The 11,489-nt window shown below is 45.2% G+C and overlaps 1 protein-coding gene across 1 annotated transcript in view; it reads left to right on the top strand.

The window, feature by feature from the left end:
• Positions 1-8,394: 8,394 nt before the first annotated feature.
• PIWIL3 (piwi like RNA-mediated gene silencing 3) overlaps positions 8,395-11,489 on the top strand; it is a 38,794-nt gene continuing 35,699 nt past the window's right edge. Inside the window, exons 1-2 of the mRNA XM_058531659.1 lie at positions 8,395-8,558; positions 10,909-11,017. Of these exons, the coding sequence (XP_058387642.1) occupies positions 8,433-8,558; positions 10,909-11,017 (235 nt within the window). The 5' untranslated portion in view covers positions 8,395-8,432. The remainder of the gene's footprint in view (positions 8,559-10,908; positions 11,018-11,489) is intronic.

The raw sequence follows: 11,489 nt of genomic DNA, 5'->3' as shown, positions 1-11,489 counted from the left end.
TTAAACACACAGAGGAAATATATTTCCAGGAAACTCTGACCCACTCACTGGCCACCAGGCCAGATCTCCACCAGCCAGGAAGAAGCCTCCAACAGTGCCCTGGTTGGTCCTCAGCATCGCTGAGCAGAAGGGAAGATGTGAGAGTCAAGCCACAGCAGATGTGCCTAAGATGCCCCAGAGGATCTAGCCAGGGTGCTGACATTGGGGACGTTTTCAACACTACTGCTGAGAGGAATATTTTCCTAGAAACTGTAGCATCTTTTTAAAAAAGACTTCAAAAATCATAGTTTCATACAAACAGGAGCTAGAAGGAACTTGAGAAATCATGTTCTTCAACCTCTGTCCTAACTGCTCTGTTTATTTTAATTGACTCAAAAAATCTGAGGTATGGGTAAAGCTGTGCTTAGAAGAGAATTTGCAGCCTCAAACTCGTTACTAAAAGAAAGAATTAATGTAATAGATTAAGCGTCCAACTCACTAAGTCAGAAAGTGAGCAAACAACAAAGGAATGTAAAAGAAATGAGACAATAGAACTAAAGTCTTTTCATTCATGCCGGTGCTGGAGATGTGGAGCAGAGGAAGTGAAGTTCCCACTGCTGGCTCTGTGCACACGATGGGGTTGTTAGGAGAATCAATTAAATCACTATAAGCATTATTTATGTCACACACAAGAAAATCATTCTGATGGACAATGAATTTTGTGAAAGTTGTAATTTGTTCTCAGCTTTGTCACACCACACTTCTCCCTCCCTACGACACATTCCCCCACAAGCCTTGTGCCTATCCTGAAAGCCCCCTTGGGCTTCCACATACCCACAGCCTGACAGCTATCACCATCACAATATAGATGACAGTGACAGAGATGACAGCAGCATTTTGGATGCGCTCTGACATCACAGGTGGCTCTGGGGTCCCAGTCGTGGTGCTGAGGCTTAACGTGCTGGCTACGGCTGCAGACGGTGCCTTCCCCATCCCAGGATGGCTCTGACTTTATATAAGCTCTGGGTTAGTGATCAGCCTGAGGCAGGTGGGGCTATATCAGAACCAGCTCCTGAGTGTGAGGACCTTTAAACCCCTCCTCTGAACACAAGCTTTGAGACCCTGGTCCTCCAGTGGTCAGTGTTGGCCAAAGCAGAGTGTGAAAGTGAGGGCTAAGAGGCCAGAAATGGGATGAGAATTGGAAGTGGAGAGTGGAGAGTTCTGAGTGAAAAGACAGGGTCTTTAAGATTTGCCCAGCTCAAACGAGGATTAGGGAGAATTGGGGGGGTAAATAGGAGAGAAGGTCAGAAGTGAAGGGGCCAGAAAAGAGTCGGGAAGGACAGGGGTGAGGGTACCTCATAGAACAGATAATATTCTTGACCAAGGAACTATATCCATTGAAAACGAAATTAATTATGCATTTCATAGATTCCAAAGCTCCATATTTCTCTGGAACAAGTAATCTAATTTGAGCTTCATGTGACACATCAGGACCATGGTGGCTCCTGTAAGGGAAATGGCTCTACAAGCGGGGCTTTCAGGAGCCTGGGTCAGAGGTTTTGACAATGAGTGACACAACCTAAAAGTGTGTGATGGTGATTCTGATGACTCAGGGCCCATGACCCTTAAACCACAGCCTACAAGAATTTAGAAGTAAACCCTGGACACACTTGATTTGCACTTGTGGCCAATCTGAATTATCTGGTGTTTATGTTAACCATTTGGTCTTGGAGAATGCCCAGGGGTCCAGGGTCATTCTGGAGGCTTCTTGCTCAGCCTGAGAGTACACCAGAGCCAAGATACCTCATTAACTAAGTGCTAGGAGTCCTCAGATAGCCTACTTGGAAGAGAAGGCAAGACAGAGCGGCAGGCAAGACAGTCTTGTCCTCCATTTCCTCACAAAGAAAGGACCTCTATTCTAGTGCAGAACTCACCTAGAGCAAGACCATTACCACCCCCTGAATCTTACATTTTTCATCTGTCAGTGGAGGCAGCAATGCACTCCTGGATGGTGACAACCCACTCTACCCTTATCTTTATGAATTAATGATCCCCAATCAAGATGCCTAAAAATTTAAGGTGTGTGGTCACATGACCTCATGGGGCGGTAGATCTCAGGCTAATTCTTACAATGTTTATGTAGAGGGCTGCTGATTTGAGATGAAGGACACCCCCCAGGAGACACCTTTTCTCCCACCACGAGACAATCAAATTCTGTGGCTGGGGGTGGAAGTCAACACTGTGAGGAAGGGTGGCCTTGACAAGTACATTCCCGATTTGGTTCTTTTCCACTAGTCATGATGTAGCTCCTGTAGTCACACTATGAGAGTCAGAATTCAAATGGGAGGAATAAAATGCAAGGAAAAGGCCACATAAGTAGAAGAAGAGAAGGTAATTATGAACTATAATTCCATCTTTCATTCAATCAACCAATGTTACTGAGTGCCTAAAACATTGCTGGTATTGGGAATGCCAAAATGGGTGAATCCCAAACACAGGAAACTCGTAATGTAGTTTTTGAAGAATGTCTTAAATCCTCTGGGATCAAAATTATCTAATTCCCCACTGGCCTGAGGCTGGTACCTCAGTCCCTCTCTTTTTGGGTAAATACTCCTCTTTTCAGGCTTCTACTTTAAAGAGCAAAAGTCCGGAGGTCATGGGCCCTCAGTTGTGAGAATCACTATCACATGCTTTCAGATTGATTCACTCATTGTCAAAACCTCTGACCCTGCCCCATCCCCAGCCTTGCTTGCAGAACCAAAGAACATGTACAAATGACCAATAATCATGTGAAAAGATGGCTAACATCTCTAAGAATCAGGGGAAATGCAAATCAAAACCAGAATGAGATATCACCTCATAACCATCAGGATGGCCATATTGCATGTATATACCACTTTTTTTATACATTCACCTGTTGATGGACATTTAGGTTGCTTCCACCTCTTGACTATTATGAATAATGTTGCAATGAACATGGTTGTGCAACTATCTCTTTGGGATCCTGGTTTCAATTCTTTTGGATATATACCCATAAGTGGGATTGCTAGATCATAGGATAATTCTATTTTTAATTTCTTGGGGAACCTCCATACTATTTTCCATAGTGGCTGCACCACTTCACGTCCCCACCAACAGCATGTAAGGGTGCCAATTTCTCCACGTCCTTGCCAATACTTATTTTCCAGTTCTCAGGGTAGACCCCCTCCATCTTAGAGATCTCGTCATGACTTGGACCCCATTCTGCCCACTCATCTCAGGTACCCAAGTGGTCACCTCCAGGGGCTGAGCAAAGGTGTCCACCTTGGCATGCTAGTCTCCAGCAGTTGGATTATTTTGGTGGGCAATTACACAGCCCACATTCATTGTCCTTCATAACTCTCACGGGGCCTTTCGTAATTGAATTCCCGACACCACACCAGGGTATTCTTAATTGTACATTTATCAAGAGCCCATATGGTGTGGCCCTTAGTTATGGATGAGGAGTCTTTGAATACCCAGATGTTACCCTTTGAGGGAGAACCAAGCTCTTCCTCTCCCTGTACTTCCATATATACTGCTCTTCATTTAGCCCATTGTGAGGACTCATCTTAATGTTCATCAACTAATTTTACCATCCACAGGGCAAACAGCAGTGAACTGGGATATGGCATCCTGCCACTCGATATGAGAACTCCCCAGAGAGAACTAAGCAGCTTGCTTCAATTCAGTGGGGAGAGAGACAATGTTCAGAACATTCAGCTCTACAGTGGGCAGCTCCTCAGGTTGCTCTACCACCAGCCCTGGAGGCAGAGACGTGACCTGCTTGCTCTCCCCCTCAAGTACCCCCACTCCTAGCGTATGTCATGTTATAGAGTAATTTTGTTGCACAGGTCTTTCTTTATTAGAATGGCCTTTTGATCTCACTCAAGACATAATGGTTTCTTTAGGCCTCAGTATAATCTGAGGTCCTTCATCCCAACAGCATGCATGTCTAAGAGGTTGAATCTAGCCTTGGAATCAGAGAGTGCTCTAGTCTAAAATCCCAGTGGTCATCTCTAGGTGGCTGCATAGAATTCTCTCAGAAACTTCAGCCTGCCTGTGTTTTAGTTGCAGACACATCCACAGCATTTGATTCAGGGCTGGGGTTTTCCATTGTCCTCTCAGAATAGAGAACTCTTTAATATTTACTGCAAAGGTGGGTTCAGGCAATTCAAAGAGCTCGCATTTAGTATGGGCGACTAGACTGGGCAAAGGATGGGCTTGCCCAGCATTCAGCTGTAAGGCAGCGATAACAGGTTCTCCATTTATGAATCATGTGAATTTCATTTACACTTTGAGGTCCAGGTGATGGCACTGGTGAATATATCTCTTCTCACTTTCCTCTTTGGAGGTTTAATGTGACTTTGGTGCTTTTGAACAGAACTTTGACATAAGCCCAGACTTCCCTTTTGGCCTGTTTAATATTATCTTCTTCAGTATATTGTAATGTATTGTGCATTGCTATCCAGTAATACACAAAAGCCTCACTCACCCCTCCCAGGCCATTTAAAAATTTTAACTAACTTAATTTTGATACAATTTCAAGCTTGCAGGAAAGTTTCAAGTGTAACACAAGTATCCCAGTATATCCTTCACTGAGATTCATCAACTGTTAACATTTACTGTATTAATTTATTCTCTCTCTTTTTTTAAAAAAACAGATTGCACACATTTCATGTAGACATCTTGATGAGTTTGGACAGAAACATATGTTGGGGCCCAGGGCAGGCCACTCCAAAATATCCCACAATAGCATACGGATTATTTTGAACTAAAGGTACTCGAGAAGGAAAAAGGGCATTCTAACCCTCCTGTCTCTTTTTCTCCCAAAAGCAGAAAATAAATCTCCTGATTGAAAAGTGCTCTCCCTGCATCCTTATCACAAGAGCTAGGAAATTCAGGGCCGAGAAGCCTACATAAACAAACCTTGTTCATTTACTATCTCAAACCTAAACTCTGTTGAAATTCCTCACTAATTAAATACCTCAAATCTAAGTTTCTTTGTCTTGTTATTCCTCACAAATTTATTGTTTCTTCTTGTAAAAGATATATATACTGCCTGCTTTATTCACTCTCTGAGCACCAGTTGTCTATGATCTCCAGTACGGACATATTAAACTAGGTTTTTCTCTTGTTAATCTGGTCTTGTGTCAATTTTATTATTAGTCCAGCCATAAGAACACAAGAAGGGTAGAAAGGAGATTTCCCCCTCCTTGACACATACACCTGTGATACCATCATTACAACCAAGGTACCAAACATATCCGTCACCTCCAAAAATGTCCTTGTAGTCTTTTGTGTTTTTTTTTTTTTGTAAGACCATTTAACATGAGATTTATCCTCAAACTCATGGAAGCGGAGAGGTGGGGGTACATGGGGGAGGGGGAGCATGAAGCAGGGAGGGAGAGGTTGACCACTGTGATTGTATGTAGGGTGGTCAAGGCAGGCCTCTTTGTAGCCTGTTTTTGTAGAATACTGTTCATTTTGCCCAGGTTTCTCCATCAATTTGCAGGGGTGTGCTAATTATTCTCTTAGAATTCTTTCCATCTCCCCTCCCTTGGATCATTTCTTTATTCTCTTTTCAAAGATTCTCTGTGATTTCTCCTTTTTGTCTTAATTAGGCTGCATGGTAGTTTAGCTATTATATCGGTTTCTTAAAGAACCACCTCTTCATTTTCTTTACTAGTTCTGTGTATTTTTTCACCTTTAATTTCATCATCTTTTTCCATTGGTTGGCTTTTATTTATCTTATTTTGGTGTATGTGTTTTCTCATTGTAGGTATAAACAAATAAATACAAGAATAAAGGTGTGTATATCCAATATATTTACAATATACGTATACAAATTGTATTTAGTTATCTACTGCTTTTTTGCCTATGTATCTCCATTTTTCCGGCTTAAATACCACTTTCTCTCCCACTGCTTTCCCTGCCTTTTTTTTCCCCCCGGAAAGAACACCAGCAATTTTTTACATGTCATCCCTTCAGAACTAATGATAATCAGAACTCTGTGGCCTTTGGGGTCACTTATAAGAGTTATAAGGTAGTCATATTTCCCGTTGAATTCATTAGTAAATTTCATCATTCATCCATCCACTTAGTCTCTCTTGACACATTAATTGAGCACCTATTCTTTGCCAGGTACTATTATATCTATTAGAGAAGGATCAGAGAAAGAACAGGCTGAGTCCCTTCCTTTATGGCCCTTACATTCTACTGGTGAAGGACCAACAATAAACAGACATGTAAACCATTTGGTGATCAAGAATAAACCTATCACATGACCCATAATACCAGTGGGCAGAAAAACTACGAGTTTTCTGGAGGCATTAAAGAAGACCTACTGGAAGGAGTCCCAAGGACCATGAAGAGGTAGGTACCCACTGAAAGATGCAGTCCAGCTGTGCTGAATGCAGGTTCAGGAAATATTTACTTGGAATCTGTTACACCTGAGGACTGGGCTGGACCCGGGACAGGACGTTGAGTCTATAAGCGATGTCTGGGAGTGTCTCATCGAATCCAGTGCTCCAGAGTTGTCTCCTCTGATCCCCTTTGCTCCCACAGCCTCTCTCGTGGGTTACCCTCCACCAGACAAACCAGAATCTTAAACAAACCACACACAATAGGCACGGCCACTACCCAGAATGCACTCAGGGCCCATTTCTACAGCGAAATCTAAGCAGTAACCTGGACACCCACGGGCATCTTCCTCGGAAGCACTTATGAGCACAAAGATTTTCCAGGAAAATCTTAGCAAAGACTCTGCAACTTGGAAGAACTAAATCAATGTCTAAGTTCAATACAACCCCAAATTAACAGGATAATAGAATTTGCTGTGCTCTGGAACTCAATGCAATGATTCTAAAGTTCATTTGAAAGAATAGCCAGGAATTTTTGAGTGCTTAGCAGATTTAGGCTTTTCTAGTCTTTGGGCTATTTTCAAGATACAGCAAGGAAAACCTTGTGTTACTGGTGCACCATGGACAGCGCAGAATTGAGTTTAGAATTAGAGCTGACGGTGCACACAGGTTTCTATAGGATGATGGTGGCATTTCAAAGTACTGAGTAAGGTTAGGATTCTTCAGGAAAAAGTGCCAGATAACTATCTCTTTCTTACTTAAAATAGGTATTCAGTGTGTGTATCAGGGATTTAAATGCAAAACAATGCAACTATAAAAATATCAAAAAAAAGAATTGGTGATTTAAAAAATTATTTTAATTGGCAAGGTCAAAGGATGACAGAAACCTGGAAGAAATTAACAAAAAGACTGATACAACAAATATCATTTTTAAGAAATGACCCAAATACTTAAAAGCTTACAAATCACTGCGAATCCGCTCTTAGGGATCTGTGCCAAGGAGACGATTACGGATAAGCCTAGGTTTGAATCCGAAGACAGTCACAGCAGCTAGAATTTCGTCATATTGGCAACAGCAGGGATTTGGCGTAAGTTTCCGGAGTTCCAAGTGCACGTCGTTATGGAAAGCCACTTCACAGGTTAATCCGGCGATGCTTGATCGGCGAGATAAGGTGGGGCAGGAGAGCCGGCAGAGCCGCCCCCGCTCCCATCCCATTAAGACTCTGGAGCATCTCTGAATCCGCCACGTGCAGCTCAAGGTCGGCCTCACTTAGGCCAGGATGGAGGCGGCGCCGGAGGAGGCCGGGCGGCAGGATTGAAATTGAAATTGGGGTGGGCGCAGCCCGGCACCTGCACTGCTGAGTGTAGGACGCATCCCGCAAGGCGGCCAGGCTGGTCCTACCTCCACCCCAAACCCTACCTAGTGACCGCTGCGGGGCACAGGGCTGTGTTCCGGGAAAGGCCAACTCTCTTGGAAAGGAGCTTGGCGCCTCTAACCCCGCAGAGACCAGCGCTCAGACGCTGTGAGGCTGGGAGGAGAGGGACGCGAGGCCGCAGAGCTCCGGGTGCAGCGCGCAGAGATCAGCCTAATTCCCGAGGAGGAGGGAAGGTAGGTGAGCTGTGCGAGCCAAGTCTAGAGGACCAAGACCAGAGATGGGGGGCAGAGGGCCGGTTCAGGTTGCAGTAGCTCAGATGTGTGTGTGTGGGAATCCAGGGGGCACCCGGGCCCCTTACTGTGCGATGGGGATGCCTGTAGGTGAGAAGAAACTAGGACGCACCCGACCCGTACGCGCCAACACTGTAACCCACAGTGTCTTGTGAGTCTGCGTGGGGAAAAAAATCGTAATCAACAATTTTCTTACATTTCTATGACTATTTTACCAGGTCCCCTATCTTTTACTACAGGACACTGACAACTTCGGAGCAATCCTTCCTGGTGTGATTGGAAAATGTGTGTAGTTAATAACTGGCTGCGTTATTTGAAGTCATGGTTTAAAAAATGTTACCAGGCAACTGCACAGAGATGCCTAATATAACCGTGTTCTTTAAGGGCTTATCCCCTTCAGGACAGCAATGACCGGCAGGGCCAGGACTCGAGCCCGCGGCAGAGCGCGTGGTCGGGCGTCCCCGCAACCTGCCGCACCTGGAGCCGCCGCCGCCGCACCTGCAGCCGCCGCCACACCTGGAGCCGCTGCGGCCGTGAGCGCTGTAATGTTTATTGTTTCCTTTATGCAAAACACACTGCCTCTGCTGACAAGAGAGAGAACCGGTTGTTGAGCCCCTGTTCTCCCCTGTTTAGGTATCGAGTTCTCTCCTGCTGAGAGACAACGAATACTTTTCAGAAGCAGAGTCAGATTTCACAGATGCCGGTGTGGCAGGCTTTACCTGCGTGGGGAGCCTCTCTTCCGCTTCCCTCTTGCGTTATTTTCACATGTGCAAACAGACTGACTTTCAACCCTGAGTGGATGGAAAGGCTTCCAAATTCTGTAGCCTCTCAATTTCTCAGGGGTGACTTCAAAAATTAAAATACTTGCACAGCCTGAGTTGGAAGAGTCTGCAATATTGTTTGAGACTTGTCATACCTGCTGTCCATCTGCATTTCTGTCTTCTCTTGTCCCCGTCTTGCTTTGACGCCCTCCTATGGGTCCCGGTGCTGGCCTGACGGTCACATGACGCCATCTGGGTCCATTCATTCTCCTCTGTGGTTGTTGCTTCTCTCTCCTTTTTTTTCTTCCCTCAAACCTCAACTCCTCCTCCTCCATCCTAATTCTCAGCCTTTCACAGCAACTCCTGTGTCACTGAGACATAGAACATCAGAGCAGAACTTCAGTATCTTCCCCACTGCATCTCCACACCCAGGCCTCCCCCTCACCTGACACCCCAGGGTACCAGCTCTGCTCCCACCTACAAAAAACTATGTCCACTTACACCCTGGGCCCCTTTACGGTTTCTCTATCCCCAGGCAACTCTCCCCTCTATCTCCTGAGTCAGCAGGCTTTTGTTCTCCTAGATCGTTCCTGTCTGCTTACAATGGCTGAGTTTACTCCCATCCAGTAAGAAACCTCTCCTGGATCCCAGTCCCCTCACAGCTCCTTTCTCTTTGCTTCACATTGCAGAAATCTCTCTACTCTGAACTCCAGATCTTCTTCCCTCTTCTCTCTCCACTCCACTCAGGCTCTCTCCCCATCGCTCCACTGAATGGGCTCTTGTCTGGCTTCCCCAGGATCCTTCACTTTGTCAAATCTGCAGGTCGGTTCTCGGTCCTCCTTGTACTTGCTCTATCACTTGGCTGTGGAATAATTGAGCCCTCTTTTCTCCTTGATAAACTCCCTCCGTGTGGTGTTCAGGTCACTGCGCATCCTTGGTTCCCTTCCTACCTCCCAGCCCACTGCTGTTAGCTTCCTCAGCTGGGTTCTTGTCCTGCCCTGTTGATATGCCCGGCACCTAATCCTTGGGCCTTTCTCCTTGCTACATGGACTCACTCCCTTGGTCATCTCATTGTCATGGCTTTCAGTGCTCTCTGGTGTGTGGACAGGGCCCCCTATTTCTATCTCCGGCCAGCCCCCTCTCCTGCACTACCTCACACCCCACAGATGTCCACACATGTCACACTCCTGATCTGCCCCACTCACTTCCTCTGAAGAAGCCTCATTCCAGTTGCTCAGGCCAAAGTCTGGCTTTGTCCTAGACTCCTCTCTACCTCAAACCCTTCACTTAAACAACCAGGAAATACTGTTCTCTGCTTTTCAAAGAAGTGTCCAGTATCTGACAATTTCTCAGCATCTCTGTTATTACCCTCTGGTTCAAACCACCAGCGTCCCTTACTGGACACTGCCAGTGGCCTCCCAACTGGTCTTCTTGCTTTTGCTCTGATCTCACCCTTAGTCTGTTTCCAACACAGAACCAGAGAAATCGGTTCATGTTGCTCCTCTTCCCAACACCCTCTAAGGGGTCCCATTTTCTCAGAGTCAGAGGCAATTCCTTAAGGTGGCCTCCCTCCTGCTACCTGTCTGACTTCTCTCTCTCTCTTCTCTCCAGGTTCTTAGCCTTGCTCCAGCCACACTAGCCACCTCGTTCTTCCTTGACCGTTTCTACCTTAGGAACTTTGCCCTCTCCTTCCTCCACCTGCGGCTTGTGTAACCTTGTTAACTCACTCGCCTCCTTTAAGTCTTTCATTCCGTGTCAGCTTCTTACTGAGGCTCTGCTTTGTCCTCTGTTAATTCATGCAACCAGCCCCTTCACACCCCACCTCCCCAGTAACTCCCAGTTTTCCTTACTTGGCTTTCTTCTGTCTTTTTATTTATTTCCCTAGCAATTCCCAAACTTATGCTATAGAAATTGTTATTTTTATTTTCTGTCACTGGAATGTGAGCTTTTAAAAGGAGGCTCCTTTGCTTTGTGTCCTGCTAGTGCCTGGCACACGGCAGGCGTACAGTAATTTTTGGATGATGAATGAACTACTCTTATTTCTTATTTACAAAGAGTGGATACTCTTATTTCTAAAGAGGAGATAACTCTACTCATTATTTCTATCTCCAAAAACATGCAGACCCAGCAACCTGGTCAAATTCAGCCTAGACTCCAGCCACTGCCAGCAGAGGGCCAAGTGGTTGAGCCTGGACAGCCAAGAGGCGCAGAAGGAACATCTCAGCCTTCAGGTGAAAAGAGGGAAGAGGGAAATGGTGGCGGGAAGGGGATGCTTAATACATGAAGGTGCACCACAGCGATAAAATTCTGGACAGATAGCCCCAGTATTCCCATGAGGTTTGCAGGATGGGAAGAATGTACATCTTGCAACTATTTCCTTCCCTGCAATGAATTATCTGACTGTCAATTTTTTATTCCCCCTATATTTTAAGGCTTATGGAGAAGAAATGGTGATTATTATTCATTAGCCAATTCAATGTAACTGCTTTTCAAATTTAGACCATGCATTTTTATACATAAAGTCTAAGTTAACTAGGAATTCTAGGAACATTATTTTCTTGGGTTTGTAAATTGCTGCCCTGAAAGGTTGAGCAGCCCTTGAACATCTCAGTGTCCACCTACGTTGTCTTATCCTCAAAGGTGAAAGATTATCATCATTATACAGATGAGCACACAGGCCCAGGTGTGGTCATTTGCCAAGGA

This window comes from Diceros bicornis, chromosome 35, assembly GCF_020826845.1.
Source record: "Diceros bicornis minor isolate mBicDic1 chromosome 35, mDicBic1.mat.cur, whole genome shotgun sequence".
In the NCBI taxonomy this organism is placed as follows: domain Eukaryota; kingdom Metazoa; phylum Chordata; class Mammalia; order Perissodactyla; family Rhinocerotidae; genus Diceros; species Diceros bicornis.
This window is presented reverse-complemented; position numbering and strand designations above follow the sequence as displayed.